Here is a 25,039-nt window from a genome sequence, read left to right on the forward strand (position 1 = left end):
CGAACGGTGCGTAACACGTCTTAAAATCAACCGAGCGGTGCATTCGGCATGATTTAGAGCAATGAATGACACGAGCGAGAAAAGCAATATGGGGACCGCATTAGAGGAACTTGGCTTACCAGTTGGCTGTCTGACCGCCTTGCTCCTTTCTGCGTTTATTTCTCCCGCAAGAAGAGCCTTCCCTTTCGCCGACATCAAATTTAGGTAACGCTACAAGCACGTTTATGGTGTTACGCCCCAAACCTAGAGCGAGCCGTGACTGTACCATAGATTGAGACATAGAGGGAGTGAGGCTTTAAAGTAGCCTCTTCCTGTACCACTAAAGTACCGCTCGAAGATTGCGACTAAAACGTAAATTTGCAGCATGGCCAGTGCGCTGACGCCGCTTTCGGCAATGAGTAGCGAGGGGAGCCAATACTCGCCTTCATCGCCAAGCAACGCGGCCATGGCGGCACTGCGTCGCTGGCGGCCGCCGGTCAAGGGTGGCTCGCCTCTCGAAGACAACGACCTGCCGCCGCCCTGTGGTCTGCACGAGCGGGCCATGCTGATAGCCTGCCTGGGATCGTGCGCCGCTGGCACGACACTGTCCTACACGTCGGCAGCCATGCCTTCCATCGAGCTCGAGCCCTGGTACCAGCTGCAGAAAACCGCGCCCGCGAACGGGTGGGTCGCCGACGTCCTCTTGCTTGGTGCAACCGGAGGGGCACTTCTGTCGGGTGAGAAAAAACTGCGTTTGCTGAAAAGGAATACAATTCAGTCAGAAAGCTACAGAATAGGACAGTTTTAGTTTAGAATCAACGAAGGATGATCAAGTCGGTAGGTATTCTATGAAGCACGATCTTGCATTGGGTGCACGTTAAAGAAATCCAGGTGGTCAAAATTAATGTGGAGTGCAGCACTACGGCGTTCCTCATAATCAGATCGGAGATTTGTTCCGTACAACCCCAGAAATGAGTGTTTTTTTCAAATTTTTGGGTAGGTTTTTATGGTACCGAAATGCATGTGCGCAAACACGGACACACGAAGAAACAAATGCGTTCCTTTCCTTTTCATTCCTTAAATGCTTTTGCCCGTATTTGCACGCCGGCCTTCCAGTAACATTACGACTTGATTACCTCGATCAAAAGTATGGAAACAAAAGGCGAACAAGGATGAAACCAAGAGGAGGCTACAGAAACGGACGGCTTAATTTGGGCCACTAAATATTTTACAGTAAGAATGCCGCTTCAAACATTTTTAGCACAATTATTTGCTGTGGTCACGTGATCTATCTCCACATGTCGTCTTTTGGAAACGTTCTGTGATGAATGAGAGGCTTCTGCTAATATCACAATGGAGGACTACGACTGCACTTCTTCTCCTCCTAACCTAATATAGGGGGTGCCCTAACCAACTTTAGCCAAGGTTTAAGGATAAGCCGAAGCACTATACGGTGACACGACAAAATGTATGTTATTGGCTTTTTTAAGTAGGAAGTCAAGCTTTTTTATTATTTGGCCTAATTACATATTTAGTGAAGATTAATTTATCAACTTCGGAAATATTAGCTCCCAGTGAGGAAATTATACAGCGTTCTACAGAAGCACCTGATTCAGTGCCGTCTAATTTCATACTTGTTGCATAATCATTTTTTCCACATATTCAAGAGCATCCGCAAAATATGAAAAAAAAAAAAATGCACGTTCTGTGCCCGATTGCACACCGCGAATGCAGTGCTGTCAAACGTACTGCGTATGAACGAACAGCTAATGCAGCCTCGTGTGCTGCAGTGGTCTCCTTATCGCTATCATGAAATGCCATCTCGCAAGCCCATCATTCGCGTAAATAGCGACGCCTACGCCGCTACCTTGTCACATTTTAAGTGGTAGCAGACAGACTAAATGCGTCGTTCGTACATGCGTAGCATGTTTGCCTCCACTCTAATCACGGCGTACAAGAAGGCATGCCTTGTGTTTTTCCTTCATATTTTGCGGGCTTTGATTCGGACGCCGAAAGACGTGATTGCCTAGCACATAGGAAGTCCAACACTCAAGAGGTAGATCTTTACTAGGACGCTCTACAACTATCTCATTGAAAGTTTTGATCTGAATTTTATTAATTCCGAAGTTGGTTATTCAATTTTGATTCGATACGCAAATATTATTTTATTTAACTTTTTCCTTGCAATAGCTAGCATGTATTTGGTCGCGTCCTCGTAGAGTGCTTCGGCACATTTTGAAACCTATATTAAAATTATCTGCGACGTCCTGTATAGTGCTGAGGCTTTGTCTCTTGGAGGTTACCAAGCCTCATACATTCCGGATTTCTGTCTGCCACCGTACATAAGCGAAAACGCGCAGATGAGTAGTGAGTTAACTGGATCGGTGAACTCATAGCCGTAACGTGTGCAACGGCATTAAGTATTTCGAGAGAACTTCGTTGCGTTTCTTTTAGAGCGAAGCTGTGTATGGCTAGCCGAATTGTTCGTCCGTCGCCTGTACGCAGAAACTATCATAATCAGCAATGGATCGAGCGGCGTCGTCTTCTTCCATAGCTGGTTCGTTGGCGCCCATCGGCGCAACCGCGCGAACACGCTCGTGCTACTGCTCCCGCGTTCGTCGTCGTCGTCTTCTTCCACAGCTGGCGCCGTTGCCCCTCATCATTCCAGCGTAGAAGTTCATTTCGCTTCTGTCGTCGTAATGGCGAGGCCGCGTATACGGGGGTATGAGCCATTCATTTTCTTACCATGACGGACAGATTTCATTTCGAAGCAATTTAATTTTGCAGAATCGCAAACGGCAATGCGACAACGGCGGACTGCGGGCATGCCGTCAGTGATGTCGTTTTCTCCGTCGCAGCCGAACGTGTGTGTAACCTCATTAAGAAACACAAAGACGTAACCAATAATTGAGAAAGACTTTAATGTACCCTCGGGATTAACCCCATGATAAACACCGGGGACGCACGTTTCAGCTTCGCTGGTTAACCATCTGTACAGAGCGCTTGGGTGGTGATTTTTATTATTTTTATTACACTAATCTGTGCACCTCGCCGGCTTCGCAGGAATCCTGGTTCCCTTGGCGGGCCACCGAAGGACTCTACTGCTGTCTGCCTTCGGCCTGCTTTGTGGCTGGATCTGCCTCATTGCTTCCAATAACGTCATCATGCTGATGGTCAGTCGTGTCGTGAGCGGACTCTGGTTAGGCGCCTTGGCCTGCTGCTCCAGCCTTTATGTGACCGATGTGGCTCCTCCCAAGAAAAGGGCGTTCTTCGGTGGATTGAGCGAGGTTAGCAACTCAATTATACACGTGTGCCAACTCAACATGCAAGTTCAAGATAATGGTGCTAATACGCTGTAGTGTGTGTCCAAGATGCCACATTTAGTAAAAGAGTGACAACGCTAAATAAACCCGGAACGTACGACACATATGCAGTAAGCATATGCAGTTACACGCAGCAAGTCACACAATTTCATGATAGATTCAGGAAGTAGTTCACCGTGCCCCAGTAGTTGTTCCTAATTAGTCAACGTTAAGAACTAAGGCATAAAAATAGACGGATACCACGCATAGGTTTGAATAGGTGATAAGCAAAGCTTTCTTTGACAGTTACGGAAAGGTTATGCAAGCGTAATTTGAAAATACTGGGGTCTTACGTGCCACAACCACGATCTAATTATGAGGCACACCGTAGTTAGGGACTCCGTTTTAATTTGTACCACCTGGGGTTCTGCTACCGATGCACATTACACGAGAATTTTTGCATTTCGCCCCCATCGAAATGCGGCCGCCGTGGCCGGTATGTGATCCCGCGATCTTGCGCCTAGCAGCGCAACACCATCGCCACTAGGCCACCACGGCGGGTGCAAGTGCAATGCTAATGACGCAAATACAGCGTAATATTTATGTATAGACGTAACGCGATCACGCAAAAATGTAACACATTGAGACAAATACTCTGATGTAAAAGAGCTGTCCGTATCACCGCGACGCGAATGCACATTAAAATGAATTAGGTGTGACGCACGCGTCCCTCATTCTATTGCACATCGAGATATGACGTGACGTAATGAGAGACTCTCACCGTCTCAATCCATCCCACTTATGACTTTCATGATCGTCACATACCTTAATGCTTATTATCACCACGCGTTATTCTCACGTTTCCCGCTTGTAGACGTAGTGTTTGGCAATGCTCCTCGCTGCTCGTGGCCACCAAGCGTCGCTGTTCTGTTTCACACTTATACGGGCAGTAAATGCTCAAGTTCTACACAACTCCACGCAGCGTAATGAAGGTGTTATTGCCCGCTTGACGCATCGTTCGAGACTTCTCCTCTTCTTTTTTTTTAATACTCTTTTATCCCTCTTTTATTACTCTTTTATGTAGCCGACATCTCTAATTTTCTATTGCCGACTTCGCTTTTCTCTTTTGTTCCAGTGACCCAAATTGTTTTCCACTTGGCGAAACAGCAGCAGCCAAGCTGTGGTTGCCATTTCTCGAGTAGCCGATGTGAGGATGGCGGGAGGGGTGAATCCCGGGTGATTCGTGTTACAGGGAGGCGTGTGCTTTGAAATTGTCCTTGGCCCTCACTACTGCGACTAAGACCATTCTTCGCTTGGCTATGTACTGCAGTCAATTTCACAATGCACAATATTTTGTGAATAAAATTGTTCTCTATATAATAATTTAGGGGAAATTATTCCTGGACTACACATTGTCATCACATTGCACGTTCCACACACGCATTTTGCCTCTCGCCAAGTTTATATAACCGATAATTCACTTCACATGTACGTTGCTGATGAATCGAGAAGAAACATACTGAGTGAGCACTGCTGAAGAGGATTCAGTTGTATTAAACTCGCACGTTGTTTATTATGGTTGAACAGAGTTGCTCTTTGAACACTGATCATGGGACATATTCGAGAATCGATACTTTTATGTGAAAATTGGGAGTCTTACGAAGATAGGGGTGGTTGTAAGTCCTAGCGCTAGCAGCTACAGCCAAGTAAATTCGATTTCTTTGGCGATGGCAAATATCTGCGAGATCTGTGCGCCAAAATAGCCGATAATTTTGTCGTAGAATAACCAGACTAGCGGTAAGCCACATAATGCGAGTTTATCAAGAAACATTGTTTACTCTGGCTCGTGCAGGTAGCAATGAGCGTAGGAGCAATGACAGCCTGCTTTCTTGACGGCGTCAAGTGGGAGTTCCAGGCTTTCCTTTGCGCATTGTGGCCGCTGGCTGTGTTAGCCTTTCAGCAATACGTGATCGAGAGTCCGCGCTCTTTGATAGCCAGAGGACGTCGCCAGGAGGCCAACGTCGCGGCTTCTCGGCTCTACGGCATGGACCTGCCCCCCGAGCTAAGGCAGAAGAAGGATGGACAGGTGCCCGGTCCAGTTCATTGGCTGAACATGAGCCGGTGGGTATCAGTCATATCGGCTTGGGTAGGGCCTACTCTGAACTACCGAGCGCCTAATCACTCATAATTGACAACTGACTGGATAAAGGAAATATGCAGATCTAACGCATGCATTGGAATCGGTGAAGCGAAGCTTTCGATAAGCGTTTAATGAAATGCTATAAATTTGCCCGTTTCACTCCTGCATCTTGGGCGTAAAGAAAACTGGCACGCACGCATGTGCTTTCGCGCACCCATGCAGTTTGATAACTCATATATTCTTACTTCATATCTTCTTACTTTTTTTATTGCGATAGCAATTATATGGACACTTCCACCGGATTTCTGCCGTCGGCGTCGCCGTCGCCGTCGTCGTCCGTCGCCGTCGCCGTGAGGTTCCGTATAGATAAAATCTTCGCCGCGCGCCGTATGCCCGAGCGGAAGCGTGCGGGGACGCACGCTGTCACGGAGAGCGAACGCACTCAATCTTGCACGCGCAAGCAAGGAAGCGGGAAGCGAGCGCCGGAGGGAGCGGGGGGGGGGGGGGGGGGCGCATTTCTACTCTGCCAACAACCGCGCTCGTCGCTCGCTCGCACCGTATCTTATCTCCACACGGCTCTGACCTTTATGCGCTGTGCATTCGCCGCTCAGTTTCCGTTGAAGCGATAGACCGCACGTACCTTCGCCCGCTGCGGCGTATATGCGCTTGCTGCCAGCGTTTTGACAGTCGTTGTCTGCAGTCATTCAGTGTGATCTATTCATGTTTGTTTGTGCGCGCTCACACCACAGTTAGTAATAGTCGGCCCACATTTTCCAACGCACGCTACACATGCAATGCTGCCCGGATCGGCAGTGCAGCGCTACAGGCGTGTCCCTTCGCACGCGCTGCCCACGGGCAGCGCTTCTCATCAACACCACCGTTTCACACGCGCCTTCTCGTGGTCATCGAGTCTCTCTTCATGTCGGTCTACTTACGCCGCAGCACACCTGCTTACTTAATCAGCTCATGTTTACTACAATTCATATTGCTACCAAAGCCGCTCACCTTACTTCGTATGACATTGCTGTGTTGCTATCGCATTCATTGCTTCGCCCTTAGGGCGAAACTGTGACATTTTTTTTAATACACAGCCCGTTTCTTGGCCTATCTCCGTTGTAGGTATGTGCCATAGTGTGGAAATCGTCATCAACAACACGCGGCGGTCATCTCAAGGTTAGCGTTGACACGATAAACTTGGTAAGACATCTTGAATAGCACAAGGACGAGGGAAGAAAACAACGAAAAACAGAGCGTGTTTCTTCCTTCGTCCTTTACCACGGCATACCAACAGGCCCAAATTGCTGTGGTTGGGAACGATAAAATTTTATGTGAGTTGTGGCCTATTGGCTAGTTATTTAGGCATAGAAAGTTTAGAAAAGTTTACTTTAATAAAGGAATTGTGCTCTGGGTTACGTCTATTCGTTAAAATGAGGATATTCAGGTATCACTTGTTTTAATACTGAGTATTGCCGTAGAAAACAGGGACAGCAGCCTGGGTACCTAGAAGTCTGGTAAAGATGGTAGAGCTGACCTGGCGTGCGAGTTATTCGTCAAGACAGCAGCAGCACCCAGTCAGCAGCCACGCTCAGGAAAGTCGGGAAGGGTTCGCGAAGAAAGGCAGAGCTCATCTGCGCTGACTATCCAAGTATGCGAACAGCCGAAACGAGTCTTGTTGTGAGGTGTGTATGCAGCCGAGCTCCTCTCACACTTCCCTCTGGACACTCTGTGCCATCTAGCAGTGCCGTTGCTAGGTCCACGCATACCCAGTGGCACAAGTGACCCAAGTGGGCGTCAAAAAGGTTAATTGAAGAACAGCGCGTACCCTATGGAAGACACCCTGTGGCCCCCGAGGAACATAACCCGTGACACTTGCCCAAGTTCAATGAACCCAAGCGGTTCATTGAAGAGGGGCACATACTCAGTGGTACATACCTATGGAAACGGCTCACAATCCCCTATGGAAGACACCCTGTGTCCCCTGAGGAACATAACCCGTGACACTTGCCCAAATTCAATGAACCCAAGCGGTTCATTGAAGAGGGGCTCATACTCAGTGGTACATACCCATGGAAACGGCTCAAAATGCCGTATGGAAGACACCCTGTGGCCCCTGAGGATCATAACCCGTGACACCTGTCCAAGTTCAATAAACCCAAGCGGTTCATTGAATAGGGGCACATACTCAGTTATACATTCTGATGGAAACGGCTCACATGTTTGCACTGCTCTACTTTCAGGATCGGCCCTCGTTTTTCGAGATCACAATCTTCGGGATTGGACAGAATTTTTGATTAGATAGTTCTACTGACAGCCGGAAAGAAAACTGGTCTCACAATGACAAGAATACTATTCGCATGAAAAGGAATAACGGGAGCTTGTTCTATGATACACGAGAAAAAATGTAAGTGAAATATTTTGAGGAGGAGAAGCTTGCTATGTATGAGAAATGAATTCAAGTTGTCGGCCAGTTGATACCACCTAATGTTTCTCGCAGGCTCTCTTATGTCGAAAAGCGAGAGAGCAGAATATTCGATTCCTGTAACTCAACAGGCTAGTTAGTGGCATATAATATAATATTCGGGCCATGGTCTTAAGTGTTTAGTGAGACAGAACACTGAAATAATGCTTGCACTGCACTCTTCTTGTCCAGCGCTTCTTGGATGTTTGACTTTAGTAAGCACTCTGCGTACACGCCAAACCAGTGTTATGTCGCCAAGCCTTCGTCTTCTTCGTTGAGGCCATGGAGTTAGGCTCTCTTTTTTTATCCCAGCGGTCATGGTGTGTGTCCGAGTGTTCCACGTGTCGCCGCAGTCTTCATAGAGGAGGTTGGGCGCAGACTACGTCATTGCGTGATCCTGGAAACCTTTCAGAATGGACAGAAGCTTGCTCTGCGCCGTGCTCCCAAATGGGCTGCAGAATCTAGCGTCCTTTCTCCTCACCTGCACCACCACCCTCATGATTGCACCACTGAGAAACGATGTCGATCGTTGGACTCATGTATAGCAAGTGGGCGCTTATTGTGTTATGAACACTCAGGCTCCAGGTAACATTGCAATAGAGAATACAATTTTGACATAAACTAGCACATGGGAAACACTCGTACTGGACGACATGCAGTCAATAAATGTGAAAATAGGAATAGTTGGTCGCCTCAAACGCCTTCTCCCCACACAGGTGAAATTACTTATCTATAATTCCTTATTTTACTCTTAGTTATCCTACTTTGTGCTAGTCTGGTGTACTACGACGTCTTCTAACCTGCAAGAAATAAATGTAATGCAAGAACGGTTCATTCGGTATGCTTAAAATAACCGTATTAGTTTAGAAACTGCTGATTTATTTATCAGCGCTGGTATCATTAGAATACACCAGTTGTACTACTATAGATTGAAGTGTGCGATTTAAATTTGAAGTTAGAGAGAACTTGCAGTACTTGATAGTGATTTCTTGTTTAGAAAAAAAGAACATGTCTTCTGGATCTCTATGAATCTATTAATTTCGATTTGTTTTCTAGCGCTTGAAATTTGTTAATGCGCGAGCATAACTCAGCAGTATAGATACTTTGTGCATCGTGATCATGCTTGCCATCTGGTTACTTTAACGATCTGATTTCTAAATATGTGTTTATTTAGATGTGATTTTTTGTTGTATCTTTTTGTAATATATAATTATGTATATGCTGCTGTGAACCCGTGAATGGGGGCAGCACGCTCGTAAAGCTGCCGAATGGTAGCTTTTATTCGCGGCTCCTCTGTCACTTTTTTGAAAGAGACGAAATAAAATTGATTGATTGATTGATTGATTGATTGAAAAAGCATGCAATGCTGAAACGGTCATTTATGCTTTAAGTGCGACTTTTGCGTTTAACTAACGAATTTGACATTGTCATATAGGTGGCGTGGCAGTCCATTCAGACTAACAAGAACGATAATTTAATTGTTACAAGCCGCAAAAATATATTTCATGTAAGCTTCTTAGCAGCCTAATTTCACATATATTGCGACAGCCTGATGTTCTGTCTTCTACAATTTACAAATTCGCACGCGTTGTGTAACCTTAGTGCCAAATTTATTGAGACCTAGCAAGGGGGCACTCCGACAAATAATTACTCCCCCTGTATTTTGGTTATCGACCAAACGAGCGCATTTCTTCCTTTTTCCCCCAGATTTGTCTATGAACTTAGTTCCGTCGTTGCGCTAAACCCGTAGTCGCATTCCGCACTGGGGCGCGAGCCCATGACTGAAACGTCGTAGAGGCTTGTATCCCATTTTCTCGAACCCTTCCCGAACGTGATGGATCACGGAAGTCTTCGACAATTCGCTCTTCACTTCTTCGCAGGATGGTGTCTGCCTGCCTGCTGCTGTTCTTTCTGCAGAACCTGTCACTCATCCAGCTGTTCCAGCTCAGGGCCCTGCAAGTCAGCGGCTACCTAATTGGAATGTCTTACGGGAACATGATGGCATTGCTCCTGTTCGCCGGTCAAACCGTTCTCGCTGGCCTATTTGCGGCGCAGACACACCTGATCGGTCGTCGGTGGCTCCTGGGCGCCTCGGCTGTTCTCGTCACTGTGGCACATTTTACGTTAACGCCGCTAGAGTACCTGGTGTTAAGGTATGTGCCTTACTGCGGCTTCTGCTAATAGATTCTCAAATAGGTAGTCTCTTCTCTGATAGGTCAGTGCTCATGCCACGCTGAATACACAGGTTTTTGCCTGGCCACCGGAGCGAACCAGAACTTTGCTTGGTCAGAACGAGACACGAAGGTCACCTACACAATGCCTTGTGCTGATGACTAGCGTGTTACAATACCGTATAGTTCAGGGCACATATTCACGGAAATCTGTTACGCTAGACTTGCTCGTATAAGAGCAAATTTTAGCCAATCTATTTGCTGTACATATTAGCGAAGTCGGTCAGCTAATGTCAAAGATGTCCGCCTAAAGCAAGGCGATTTAGGCATCCGTGGCTGAACAGGTAGCTTTCCGCAGCCCTTGGAAAACACAATTTTTATCGTAGTGACTAATGAAATGTCTCAGTATATATGCAGCCATTTTCATGTTTTTTATATACGTTTGGTCTTGGTATGGACCCACGTAAAATACGTTTAATACTTGTGAGAAAGCCCGATGGGACAATAATTCTGAGCTAAGATGAATATCAAGAGCTGGTAAAAATCATTTTTGTTAGGGGAATCTATACTGCAAAGTTTCTGAAGCGAATTGAACACGTATATTCGAGAACAACCTTCTAATACGAAATCGAATTCGAAATGTTTTTCTACTTCTATGAAAATTACATCCGCTGGTTGAGTGGAAAGCGTTCGGTAAAATAAAAAGAAAACAAAAAAGAGGCACATTTTTTACACTACTTTATAAACATGATACAATTCAAAACTGCACTATCGTTTTACTGAGGACCTTCTAATTGAGAATGAACTGTAATGTGATTGTATCTGGCCAACCATAACAGTGACAGTAATGAAACACAGGAGCAGCACGTCGGCAGATCTTGAAGGTGTGAGGTGTAAAACTTCATTACTGCACATCGTTTTAAAGGCACGAAAAAGTGATGAGCTTTTCCAACTATTATATGGTTTTTCCTAAATTTAAAAAACACGCTGTCTAATGGCGGAGGCATACCTGTTGAACGACTACATTATTTAGCCGAATTTAGGTACTCCCTGTGCTTGCTCAGCATTTGTTGCCTCTTTGCAGTAGCAATGGCTCCCCGGCAGCAAAATCATTCGGAACAGCCGCGATTCGCATCAGGCTTCCTCACGTAGAAACCAAGAAGAGATCTTATCCCCTATTTCTGAAGAGGAAAAATATTACGTCACTTTGAATAGGGAGTTCACAAATAGAAGATGAATGAGAATAGCAAACACTTATTAGATTCTTGTTCAAAATATTGTATATTCGCAATCTTCTATTTTTGTTTTTACTAATCTGCTGTATGTACAACGCTAGGAATGGCCTCGGCAGTCTATTCGCGTGTAATCATCTAGGTTTTATTTTTAACTATACCTCCTTGATCTATCTATTAAAATTGGTTGTTTCAGTTACTGGCCAGCAAGGCTGGTTCAGGCAGACTTTATTTTTCTTTAAAAAAATTAGTCGCTTGAATGTATCTACAGACCACAAAACTTTGACAGGAGAAATCGGAAAGCAAGCATGCTTTCAGCAGCATCCAACACGTGCACGAAGCGAAGTAAGTAATTGTGCTAGATTCGAACGGAAGTACCGTTACAGAATTCATCCAGAGTTTTTTCGGTGCATAAAAAATGACAGAAACAGAAAGGAACGCGAAGGAGTTTGAGATTATCCTTCATTACCTTGCTTCAGTCCTAAAGAAGGATAGTAATAATGTTCCTTTGAAAGTATAAGATTTCTCCCATTTTTCAATTTTTTTTTCGTAGTTTCGTGTCAATTTTGACTGGGAAATATGGGCAAGACTTTTGGTACTTTAGGGCTTAATCTATTTTATATATACCGCAATCAAAAGCCTCGTTCCGTCGTGGACACAGCCTGCTAGACCACAAAGGGTTGCCCTCAGAAATTAAAATGGCGCCACCATTTTTTTACACTAGACTACTTTTACTGTAGACACCGCTATTTTTACTCTAGAGAGAAACGTCTGGTCCTGTCAAAAACCTATTCTGTTCGTAAAACTGGCGTCCTTCGTCATTCTAACTTCACACTTGCTTTTGGTGCCTCTTTGACAAAAGCACGAAGCTTTCTTAATTCGTAAAGCTTATTGATTTGAATTTATCCCGTCTATCGACACGGTACTGCATCTGCATCTGTCGCAAACCTGTGCGGTTTTTTACATATTCAATGGCGACTGTTGCAGCACGTGCTTGGTTTGTCGAGCGGTCAATCTCTCCCCCTTTCACTTCGAACTTTCACTGTTCCGGAGTCCTCCCCCATGGCGTCCCCCATAACCCACTGCAATGTTTCCCGACGGTAACGCCTAATATTTTTGTTGCCATGCGTATGGAACTGCCCACATGAGTTCGAATAGCAGAAGCTATAAAAACGCCGACTATATTCATGCTTTAGAAATTGTCAAACAGACGATGGTAGCGAAGAGGCAGACAAACGAGGCAGCTAACTCGCTCATTCACTGCAAAATTGATTTTATTATATATGTTTGACCATAGAATTATTAACGATTAAGAAAGAGCAGTGTAAACTTGCGTAGTTGCAAAAATCCTTGGACACCTCAGCGCTTCTCACGAGTTGTGAATGCGAAGGCATTAATGTCCAATTGAGCGCCCGCTCTGCTCCGTCAAGGCGACCTCATGACGTGGCGTCGCAGCCAATGGGAATTTGCCTGCCGTTTCGCTGCTATAGACGACAGACGCCGTCTTTTTCGCTCACTGTGCCATTTGACGCTTTTGTATCACAAAGATGTCAAACAGACGTCTGGCTTTCAGATGTGGTCATGCATTACGCAGTTTCATTTCCTTCGATAAATTGTACCTTTGGACAACTAACGCTTGTTGCGAATAGCATCTTTGCTTGCCTGTGTCCTATTTATCTTTTTTTCCCCATTATTTAACCCCAACATCGAGTGTATACTCACTAGTCTAGAATTTATTTCATCACCTGAATTTCTCCACGACCAGGTTTCCGCTTCACTTTGCATTCCTACTGCCTCCTTTTCGTGATTGGCTCAAACGGTACCTCGCCGGCGTTATCACGTGACCAGCCGCTCTACGCGAAGAATGATACAGAAATACGAATTAAAAAAATCACCGACGATTACGATACTCTCTAATGCTAAATTCGAGCGCAGCTGTATACGTGTTTTCATTTCGCGATATATTGGCTTGTGTGGACAATCAATCTCGTGCGGCATGTTTCAAACGGAGAGAAGTGTGGCGCGACTGCCTCGTTGATCTGGAGATCCCGAGAGCCAGCGCGCGGATGACGCGTAGGTGCGACTCAGCAGAACCTGCCGCCGCCAAAGCTACCTGAGGACGCGTGCTCCTCTGGCGCCATCTCGTAGCCATCGTCGCCACACTAAGTTTTTTTTTCTCACGCTTTCATCATACCCTCCCCCGCTTTCCACCTCGTGGTTCCACTGCACCCCCCTCTCCACTTTCTCCCCTCGCGTCTTTCATCCCCCGCGGTGATTCACGTTCGCTTTCATCTTTCGCTGCAGTGTGCTCGTTTGCTCGGTTACGAGTGGCAACGCCGACGCCGACGCTCGTCGCAGTAACGGGCGCCTAAGTGCTGCGCTCTAAAATGTAATGGCCGTTTAAATGATGGGCCCAGAACGTACCTGCGTGACACGCAGTCACTGCACGAACTTCGCTATCGGCACTAACTCAGCCCGAAAATTCACATTTTTTGCAAGCTTCACGTTTCAAAAACTTTTTCAGTCGGATTTTCACTATCATCTGCGGCATAAGGGAATACTTCGCTGGTAATAAAGCAAATATAACCGAAACATTTCCACATTACTGAAATAAAAAAAATGGACTAATGGACCAATTACCCTGACATTCGTGCATTAGATATAGTCTACATGCCTTCATGCTATCAGTAGGCTGTAAATGGCACCTATTGAGCACCTATTGGCACCTATAATGGCACCTGTAAATGGCACCTATTGAGCGCTGATGTGTTCGTGTCTCGCAGCACGTGGACCGTTGAGAAAAGGAGCGAACCGACAAACTGGCGCGGCGTGATGTCCATCGTTACCCTGGTGCTCACCTACTCATTCGGACTGTGCCACTTGCCGCCTCTGCTGACCGGCGAACTGGTGCCGCTCCGAATACGCTACTTAGGCTCCGCGGTCATCTGGGCGACGCGCTGGATCGTCATGTTCTTGCTGGTGCATTTTGACGGCAGCCTGCTGGCAGCCATGCAAACCAGACAGACTTTCCTCGCGTTTTGCCTCGTATATGTGCTCACTGCCTGCGTCACGGTTGCCCTAATTCCCGAGACAGAAGGCCGTTCCCTCGTTGACATCGCTAAAGACGAGTGATGGCGGACGACGAAAACGGACGACGATTGTTTTTGTATGTAACCTGCAGGTGGGCGTGTGTGATTGGGGGGGGGGGGGGGGACGGGGGTGAGGGAGGGACTTACCTTATGGACCGTTATTAGCCCAATTCACGCTGCTGATTTTAAAGCTTTCCGCTTCTATCAATCCTGCGCCTATACATCCCCTGCTTACGCTTAAATTGCAGCGTTCTGTTTAGAAACTTTGTATATAATAGAATTTGGGTCTCTGACCTCCATCATGCATACGTTAGTACAATTGGCTGTTTGTACCAGTTTTGCAAATTGAGAACATGTTTACTTTAGTCTTGGTATGCGCATATAAAAAAGGTTGGTAGTCTATAGAGGCTTTCCTTTTTCAGTGTCTTTCAAAGGTTGTGTTCTTGTTGATTATATTTCTTATTGAGGTGTATTCTTTTGCCGTCCGAAAATATTTTTATTGCGATAGCGACTATATGGACACTCAAAGAGGATTTCTGCCGTCGGCGTCGCCGTCGCCGTGAGGTTCTGTATGACGTCAACGGCGATGAAATCGTCGCCGCGCGCCGGACGCTGTATGTGCGAGTGAAAGGGCGCGAGGGACGCGCGCTTTCACGGGGAGCGAACGCACGTCGGAGAGCAAACGCGCGTTCTGCGCCGTGCTCCCTGAAGGGCTGCAGAATTAAGCGTGTTTTTCCTCCTTTACTATCACCATATATAGAGAGCAAATGCGACTTCTTCCATCTCGCGAAAGGCCGTGGGGTGACGGGATGGAGGAAGGGGAGGCGACGTTTAGCTGCGGCACCAAATGCGTATTTATATAAAAACGTTGCGAGGAGAGAAGATGGTAAAGACTTCCGACGCTGCTCGACGAGTTTCATGTTCTGATCTCGTCGAAAACCTCCGAGGCGCCCCCAGAGGCCCTGGCAACATTCACCAACGCCGCGCGCGTTCGGTGCGAACGCGGGCAAAACTGCGACCTCCCACCCATCATGTTAGCCAGAGCTGCAGTCTGTATAATTTTCTTCAATGAACACATGCTGCACATCGGAAGTGTCAGAAATACCGTTCATTGAAATTCTCCTCGCTATCGCCAAGCGTTCATACCATTTTTACTTGTCAAATGTGTGACGCGGAGTTTTGAATGCTTATACAAGAATCATTCTGTCCTTCAGCTGTCGAAGTTTGGGTTCTCAAAAAAAAAAAAAATGTGGTTGATCCCTCTTATATAGGAATCGGTATAGAACACGAAAGTGAAACGTGTCTTAACAGATGTAGTGTAATGTTTATTGCACATTGATATATAATGTCTATTGGTGTTTTGTGGCTAAAGCGCCCTTAGGCTTTGATGCACCCACGCTGACGCCTGGTGGCACGTCTCCTCCATCACGACTACCAACGTCGATGACCATGAGCAACCGTCGTGCATATGGAAGCTGCACTACGCTGCACACGCTAGCACAACGCGAAAGACGAAGCACGTAACTGACACACTAATACAACGCGCAAGACAAAGCACGTAACTGAATCGTCACCGAGTCAAATCAGCGCGTACAGCGCGTCGTAATTGCAGCCTCCGCGATCAACTTCAGAAACATTTTCAGAGCTAATTGCGGAGGCCACGCTCCGCTGTGCTGAGTACGGTGAACGCCACCTAGGTGGCGTTGGTAGTGCTTCTTGATGCCAGCGTCCCTTCGAATGCTGGCATCGAGGCGTCGTAGTGCTGAGACCACCGAAGCGTTCACTGTCGGTGCGCGTTAGTGTCATAATGCAGTACTTCTCTTTTCTGCTCGTAGGCGGCGGCACCGCCCCGAGCAAGAGCGCGGGTACACGGAGGAGTGTTAGATATATAAGGCGCGTCTGTGTAGCTCTCTGCAAATGCGTTTGTGGCGCAATGGGTTAAACGCTCGGCGATTTATCGTCGTGGGTTCGATTTCCAAATTTTGCATGTTTGTGGAACTTTTTCTTCTGGTTTCTTTCTTTGTATTATGTTCGTGTATGTTCGTGTGACGTATTTCCGTGACGGAAATACGTCAGTGAAGTCTTGGTGGACCCCGGCATAAAACACTTTCGTGTTAAAATGTGCTTGTGTGCCGTACTAAGGAACATTGACTATGTTAGCTGATATGTTACCCATTGAGTGCCAGTCCGAGTCACTTTCTCGCACTAAGCCCCCGCGTTTCTTTAAAGCAACCACACATTTATGGCAAAAACTTCGCGTCACTGAAATTGCATGTAATAGCAGGTCTGTTATGTAGCGAAGATGAGCTTTGTTATCCACGCGTATATGCCAATCCTAAAAAAAAAAAAAAAATTATAATCCGACTTCTAATGTTGGAATTTCCGTGCATTGTTCGATGTTTCGGAAGGGCTCCCTAGTCTGAAAACCACATATACTCTTATATGCGTCGCGCTTTGTATCTACTTTGTACACTACACAGGGTGTTTCACTTTAGCTGCACCAAATTTTTAAAAATTGCCTGTGGCAGATAGCACAATTATAATCCTTGATCTAAACTACTCGAAGAGGCGCTCATTACTTCCACGAGAAAATAAAAAGCCTAATTGAATAATTAACATAATTACGCTAATTAACTTTTTAATTATTTTACGGCACATCTTTCAATCTACGAATAATAGCCGCTGAGTTCACAAGGCGTATTCATTTGGAACGAATTCTCAGGACTGAACCAGTTTCCGAGATATTAATTTTCAAATTTTCAAAGAGATAGTCAGTGTCCTCCTCTGACAATTATTTTGTACCGCCAGTACAACGCGTTCATACGGTTCAGATATGCTCACCTGCTCGAAGTGTGGAAGTTTAGCACAGTGGGTAAAACAGTGGGCTTCGGATCGTGTGGCTGTAGGATCGATACCACCGCCAACATTGTTCCTCTCGATTTTTTTATATATCCATTTCTACAGAGCGATTCGTCTTACGTGACATACGGACGAACGGATTTCCACGTTGGGTAGGCATAGTAATGCTTACGCATGTAAAAAGGTAAGGTTGTAGGCTGCTACAATGTCCGCGTTGCATGGTCCAATCACTTCGCTCCAAAGCGACAGTTAGGCGTAGATTACTCCCCACGCTAAGACTATGCAATGACGCCGACTCACATGCTAAATCACTATCAGTCAATCAAAAGAATGGCAAGCCGTGAAAATGTGCAAGCAACCAGGCCCGCTTAGTTCTCGGGAAAGCATTCGTCCGGTGCATATGTCACTCTTCATGCTAATTAACGTGCTGAATCTCATTCCCACGATGAATAAACTGATTTGCGCAGAATGACTTCTGTGGAAAAAATGGTAAGCTTTGATTCGCGTTCGTGGGAATAAAATGCGTAAGCCTATAGTCTGTTACAATGAACTAAAGCAATGAATGGGGCTAGTTGGTGCATCTTCATGATTACGTTACGCTGAATTTTGCACTGGCAGAAAGGTGAAGCAGGGAACAAGGAAGCGGACAAGTATCGGCGAATCGGCGTCAAAAACGTGTGTTAAGGTGTTTATTTGATGGAACTAGGAGCAGCGCAATGGCAACAGTTTAGGCGGGCACGGACTCCGAGAACGAACGGCATCCCCGAGCAAAGCGCTGAAGAGACCCACCCACTAGAAAGCGCTGGAAAGGACGACCCTCTATACCGTTTCAACCCTTAACTACAATTACCCCGGGAACGAAAAGGGAGCCACGCTTAGACCTAACAGCTTGCCACTCTGAATGGGTGATAGTAGGTCTAGCTTCCAGTTTCGCTAGGCTCGGCTAAGTTTTGCTATGTTAGCACGCAATCGGCCGCATTTGTTCTCGGCTGGCGGCACGACGAACTTCTAGCTGAGCGGATTCTTCGGAAATCTTGTACTTCTTCGGCCGTCTCATGTTACATTTACTCAGTGCGAAGTCTAGGAGAGTTGTGTGTCGCCGTCACGGCGACATGAACTTTATAATCAGCGTGGCGTCATGGCCAAGCTTCACAAAGTGCTGTCATGACTAAGCAAAGCAAGAATTGCGGCGCGAAGCAGTGACATGGCTGGGTGAAGCTGGGTAAGTGATTGCTAGGCGACCGCATTGACTGAGCGGGTCTGCTGGAACGCGGTGTCGGTGTTGCAAGCTGCGCTATTCAACGCGCAGTGACGTCGTCGCTGGCGCGGCGGCGGAGGAGCGTTGCCGAAGCTTGGAGAAGCGAGGCGCAGCTGTGGCGGGTGGTTGCTAGGCAACGCGCAGTGACGTCTTCGCTATGCGAGTTTTTGCGAGTGCTACGCGGGGAAACGAAGAACTTTATAATCAGCGTGACGTCATGGCCAAGCTTCACAAAGTGCTGCCATGACTAAGCAAAGCAAGAATTTTAACAGCTCCGCTGTTAAAATTCAGTGCTATTCAACTCTGTGAAAGTGGACGGCCAGCGAAGCGGTGTATGTGGTGATTGACCGTCGCTCCGGTGAAACGTTCCAAGTTTGTGGGATCAGGGCCACATGCACGGTGGCATTTATTTTCTTACCGCGGTCCTGGCGGGCACCATGCTTACGCTTGGCATCCGCGGCCCGCTCATCGTCGGTGATCTCCTTCCGCCGCCTCCGCTTCCTTTCGCTTTTCTGTTCACGCCGTCGTTATTGGTAGGCACGTTGTTCTTCTGCAGACCGTACATGTGGCCAACCTATTTCACACAGCAGAACTGAGGAAAGGAGCCTACGTAGAGCATGACGTTAGGAGACAGAAGACACTCAGGTTGGTGGGCACTAGATTGAATACGCGGGATGGCCTACACGTGTGTGGTGCGAACGTAGACATGGCCGACGCAGGTCAAAGAGTAGTATCTGTTCATATCAGCGTAATATCTGATAAGGGTTGTACTTGGACCCGAGATATGAAGCTCATTTTTGCAAGTTGCCGGAGTGCTTGAAGCCTGCTTCACCTCCACCGCGGGTCGGCCTTGTATTGCACTATCTTTGGGATTTTTGGTCTACGGACATCGATCTGCTGGAAGCTAGCCATATACTGCTTCGTTGTAGAAATGACGAAGCGCGCATGCAACTTTTTAACTGAAATCAGTGAAACTAAGCCGCATCTAAAGAAACAACATTTGGCTCAGATGTTCACGACGGTATTACCTAGCGACTGCGCAAGTTTGGCTGAATGCTCAAGAAATTCTGCAATGTCTTACTGCCCCAGGTGACAAGAATGAATTCGAAGCAGTTCATTACGCACCTCGCTCATAGTCTGTGTTTAGCTTTTGGATGCGAAACCCAATTACCTCACCAACCGACCAGCTTTCGTGCCACTGTAGTCATAAAATAGGTTGCCGCTACCGGTGATGATTAGCTTTAAACATGTGTGGAGGCTCAGGTTCTTGGAAGTAATAATAAAGAATAAATACAGACACGAAACAAAACGGTAAGAAAAAAAACAAAGTGCTTGGCACAAGTTTAACATACTTGCATTGCTAAAAAAAAAAAAACCGGAAACATGTACCATGAAGCAGAAAGGACTGCCATGTCAGCTCAATGTTTCGTTTCTTTTTGCAGCAATGCAGATATGTCAACTGCTAATGCCAAGTAGCCCAGCTTTCTGCTTTACCTGTCAATGAAAGATTGTGTAACATTTAGCAATCGGACCACATGAATGATGAGTTAAACAGATCGACAATATAGAAAGCTGCTTTTAATAATGCAGACCCTACGCAATTCGGAAGAAAGATGATGGCGGAAAAAAATGACATGCCATTCTTTTGCCGCTGAGCAACTCGCATGCACCATCGAACACATCCCTGTGGCTAAATTGCAGTGTCCAGGAAACAAACGGGAGTACAGATGGCTGTTAGAAGTTTCATAATCGCTGCGAGGCTTTCAAAAGGACAGTGTAGAGCCGGTGTTGCTAATCTGCGTTGATTACCTACTTACCTAACTATAACGTTTGGTAATTTACATTAGAAATTAAGTGTACAGAAAAAAAGTACGCGACCACCTGAGTTTTCTATGAGACTTATTCACTTAGCAAACATGTAAAATATGCCCTACTGTTGGCGAATCCCCGTAAGTGAGTATGTGCCAAAGACGTTAAGGTGATCATCATCATCATCCATGCGGGACGTGCGAAGAAGACGACGGGCGGAGTTCAGGTACGTACGCACAGCGCTGTTCTCCTTGAGCAGAATGTTTTTTAAAATTTTTTTTAGAAATTGTGAACGCGTGAATGCTTGCCAATCTTCTAAGATTAATTTTTGCTCGAGCTAACGATGAAAAACCAGTGCAGCAGGCGATAAGGCTGCTGAAGTTGCCGTGGCAACATCAAAAGACATATTCAGCAACATACGCGCAGCTCAGATACATGAGATATGCTGCATTTGAGCCACCGTGATGCGAATCCAATTGCCTGTTGAACGCCTGGTTATTAATTAGACACTCTGGCAACATTTAAGTCTGGTACATGTGCAACATAAACAAACAGAACGCTGGCGTTCCTTCATTTATGTGACCATGCTTTCTTCATGTTCGTGATCAGTTTTCAGCGCCGATAGTGTGTCTCAAAATTGGCCGTTCTCAAAACTGACAGAAATGACAGTGTAATGAATTGATTGAACCAATGTTTTGTTTATTGGATGGCTGCTCGCCTATAATCAAGGATAACCTTTTTTATGCCCAGCCGCGAGTCCAAGTAGCGTGGCTGCAAGCCATCCACCGGACCAAATTTGTAACTACACGGTGGCCTGCGGCTGTGGACGGTGCGAACTTGGCCCTCTGCTCTGTAGCTGGTAACATATGCCTTGTGGCTGTCCAAACGCTTATACAGAGAGTGGTATATTGGAGAGGATTATACTGATTATGCACAACCACAAAAACGTTTACTGACAAAGGCCTCTAATTACATGGAGGCATTTTTAACTACATCTGAAGAAACGCCAGACAACGAGAAACATATAAGACGCTCACATTCTGTCCTGTGTGCTTCCCGCTCTTTTCTTACGTCTATTTAGCGCTATCTTCAAAAAACACCTCAATCCTGGATTACGAACCAACTAGCTCAACATTTTTCTTTTAATAGTGGTGTGAATTAGCCTAGTTCCAAACATGAATACAATGAATGAGACTGAGGAAAGAATGTACTAAGGAAGTGATAACTGGCAGACGAACCGATGTTCTTGCGCTAATAAAGCATAAAACATTTGTTTGTGGGCTGTCATTCTCAAAATTCCGAGGAAGAACTTTGTGAAGAATGTAAGGTATGAGCAGCTTTAGTGATAGAATGGCGTGGCAATATAACCCTCATATACCGCATGTCACATAGCAAGGCATGGCATATACATATACCTTAATATGTACAGAAATTTACGCTCCCGGAAAACTCCACCGACGCCAGCACCAACAGCGGATCTTCTGGAACACGGGGCCCTTAACGCTCTCGTGTTAATATTGGTTATCTCACAGCAACCTCAGTGGGTGTTTTTTTTTCAGACAGCGAAACGTTGATAAGAGCTTGCCACTCCAACAATCAACCAAGCTGTCCCTAATTTAGCTTGTGTTTAAAATAGAGCAGTCTTGTGTATTTCAGCAAGTCTCCGTCTTCAAGCAAGGCCGCGCTCAAACGCTGGAGCAACGCAGCACGTTCGTGCTGGTAATGAACCCATTCACTTGCGGTTCACACAAATTTTGTGAAAGATTTTCTGTGCATGCTTGTCACAAATTCTGGTAGCATAAACAGCTTCACTGTAGTAGTTGTAGCATCAACCGCATTGTGCACTTTTTTACCAGTCTTTGAAACCTCATTCAATGAACGATCTGTTGAAGACAACTGGGAACTGTTTAAAAATAAAATGAATGAACTAGCAAACAAGTATATTCCGAAAATAACATTCCGTGAGAATCATCAGAACCCTTGGTTTAATAACAACGTAAAGAGGTTGGAAAATAAGAAAAAAAGACTTTTTCGTAATGCCAAGCAGAATTTAAGCCCAACTTCTTGGGAAAAATACTACGCCGCTGAGAGAGAATACTTACGTGCTGTCCGCAATGCCAAATGGTCCTTTTTCAACAATGACTTACCTAAAATGTTAACAGACAACCCCAAGAAATTTTGGAAAGTTATCAACCCTGGGAACACACGCACTATAACTCTTGTTAATGATGCAGGGGAAATCATGCCTGAAACTTAGTGCGCACTAATATTTAACAACGCATTTTCGTCAGTATTTTCTAATGATAATAACGTTCCATTGTCTAATGTCCCCTACAACATAGCTTCTAGCATGCCGAGCGTGGTGTTTTATCCTGATGGTGTTTTGCGCTATTGAAAACCTTCTTTCATCCTCAGCAGGTATAGATGATATAAACTCTAAACTGCCAAAAAATACAAAATATATTTCTTCATCATTTTTGTGTCTTATATTCTCTCAGTCACTTTCTACAGCCTCCATGCCTCACGACTGGAAGGTGGGGAAGGTCGTTCCCATCTACAAGTCTGGTAATAAGAACACACCGCTAAATTATCGACCAATCTCTCTCACTAGCCTTCCGTGCAAAATCATGGAACATGTCATCTACTCCCTGATCATGAATCACTTGGACGCCAATCAATTTTTTCATTCGGCACAGCATGGGTTCCGTAAGAGCTTCTCTACCGAAACGCAACTAGCTTTGTTTCTACACGACTTGCATATAAACCTGGACTCTAACCAACAAACTGACGCTATTTTTCTGGACTATGAAAAGGCCTTTGACAAAGTTCCTCACCGCCACTTACTACTAAAACTTTCTTCTTTGAACTTGCACAGTGACGTACTCAAATGGCTCGAAGCATTCCTTACTGATCGCTACCAATTCGTTTCTATAAATGACAAATCATCCACTCTTCTCCCTGTAACTTCTGGTGTCCCGCTGGGATCAGTTCTCGGTCCTCTTCTCTTTTTAATTTATATTAATGACTTACCCCTACATGTCTCTTGCGAGATACGAGTTTTTGCTGATGACTGCGTGATTTACCATCCAGTTTCTAATGCTACTGACGAAAACACCTTACAACAAAGTCTTAACAACGTGCAGTCTTGGAGTGTAGAATGGTTAATGACTCTTAATCCCAACAAATGTAAGCATATATCTTTTACCCGCCGCCGTAACCCTTTCCTGTCCTCTTATACAATAGCAAACGTTCCCATAGAATCAGTAGAATCATTTAAGTACTTGGGCGTAACACTTTCTTATGATCTCAGTTGGGGTACGCATATTTCCAACATACTTTCATCAGCTAACAGAACTTTTGGCTTCATGAGACGACACTTGCGTGACGCCCCGCAGAACGTAAAACTCCTAGCTTTCAAATCCCTTATCAGACCGAAAGTTGAATACGCATCACCCATCTGGAATCCATATCAAGTCTATCTTGTTAACGCGCTCGATTCCTTTCAAAACCGCGTCGTCAGATACACCCATTCATCATACTGATATGACGTAAGCGTATCATCCTTAAGAGCAAAATCTGATCTCCAGCCCCTTGCACGTCGTCGCGCTACAGCCAGCCTTTGCCTCTTTCATAAGTTTTTTTACAGTTCCCTAATTCACGAGCCATATATCACACCACCCGCACGCATATCGCTACGAACTGGGCACCCATTACAAGTCTTACGGCCACGCTCCCATGCAACTACCTTTTCTTCGTCTTTTTTTTCCCGCACAGCATCAGACTGGAACGCCCTTCCCCACCACGTGGCTGAAATCACTTGCCCGAAATCGTTCTTCGAAAATGTGTCTTTGTTGGCTGAAAAATAATCAGCTTTTTTCACCGCGTCATTCTTCCCCCTTCTTTTTGTTTTTATGCACTTGCGAAATGGAGCTTTCTTGTAGTTTTCTGAATACCTGTGTTTCTGTTGCATCAACAGTACCCACCCCTTATGTAATACCCCTAGCAAAGGGGTCTTTAAGGAAATAAAACTGAACTGAACTGAAGACTGAGCGGTGGATTGCCTCGCAACATTTGAACTAAAGATGACGGTCGGGCAATTGATTTCTTGCAAACTTTACTAAATAAGGCGTAAATGCTAGTGCTGAATTTTCGTTTGTGCGCTCAATTTCGCAAAAGGGATTACGGGAAAGTTTCTGTGCGGCTGTAGCACAAGATCCGCGAGGATTTGAGCAAGTTTTTTTACTAGTGTATTAGCCAGACTTGCAAAAATATGCACTCGGAATTCTACGCCACGTAAATGATATGAACCGTAACATAAAAAAACTTGCATGAACAATGTTATGAAATGACGCCTTCAGTCTCAGATATGTCCGGCAACGTGGCCATAGATCCGCGAAGATAAATCGTGAGGCTAGTTTAAATACAGTATTCGACGCACTGTTGCATAAGCTGCATTTTCCCGTTTTCGCGTAGAATAGTGCAGAGTTTGTACTGCACCTTGAAAATCATGCGGGAAGGACGGTAAGCCCCTATCACCTTGCACTTTGATATTATTTTTGCAGAGACCCGCGTGGTTGCTCAGTGGCTATGGTGTTGGGCTGCTGAGCACGAGGTCGCGGGATCAAATCCCGGCCACGGCGGCCGCATTTCGATGGGGGCGAAATGCGAAAACACCCGTGTACTTAGATTTAAGTGCACGTTAAAGAACCCCAGGTGGTCCGAATTTCCGGAGTCCCCCACTA

At 45.7% G+C, this 25,039-nt stretch overlaps 1 protein-coding gene and 1 non-coding gene across 2 annotated transcripts; both read left to right on the top strand.

The window, feature by feature from the left end:
* The first annotated feature begins 361 nt into the window (after positions 1–361).
* Positions 362–14,414, top strand: LOC119456990 (facilitated trehalose transporter Tret1). The gene is made up of 5 exons (XM_037718809.2): positions 362–716; positions 3,043–3,266; positions 5,134–5,402; positions 9,760–10,032; positions 14,066–14,414. The coding sequence occupies exons 1-5, from the start codon at positions 365–367 to the stop codon at positions 14,412–14,414; spliced, it is 1,467 nt and encodes a 488-aa protein (XP_037574737.2). The 5' UTR covers positions 362–364.
* Positions 14,415–19,194: 4,780 nt separating this feature from the next.
* On the top strand, positions 19,195–19,377 carry LOC119457197 (U2 spliceosomal RNA). Its single transcript, XR_005193190.1, has one exon. It is a non-coding gene; the product is annotated as a U2 spliceosomal RNA (small nuclear RNA).
* The last annotated feature ends 5,662 nt before the right edge of the window (positions 19,378–25,039 follow it).

The sequence above is a fragment of the Dermacentor silvarum genome, chromosome 6 (assembly GCF_013339745.2).
Source record: "Dermacentor silvarum isolate Dsil-2018 chromosome 6, BIME_Dsil_1.4, whole genome shotgun sequence".
Classification (NCBI taxonomy): domain Eukaryota; kingdom Metazoa; phylum Arthropoda; class Arachnida; order Ixodida; family Ixodidae; genus Dermacentor; species Dermacentor silvarum.

Excerpts from the sequence above, each read along its gene's own strand:
- LOC119456990 (XM_037718809.2), top strand. The coding sequence starts at position 365 with ATGGCCAGTGCGCTGACGCCGCTTTCGGCAATGAGTAGCGAGGGGAGC. Across the intron at positions 717-3,042 it reads CGGAGGGGCACTTCTGTCGG|GAATCCTGGTTCCCTTGGCG; the intron begins GTGAGAAAAAAC and ends CCGGCTTCGCAG. Across the intron at positions 10,033-14,065 it reads CTAGAGTACCTGGTGTTAAG|CACGTGGACCGTTGAGAAAA; the intron begins GTATGTGCCTTA and ends CGTGTCTCGCAG.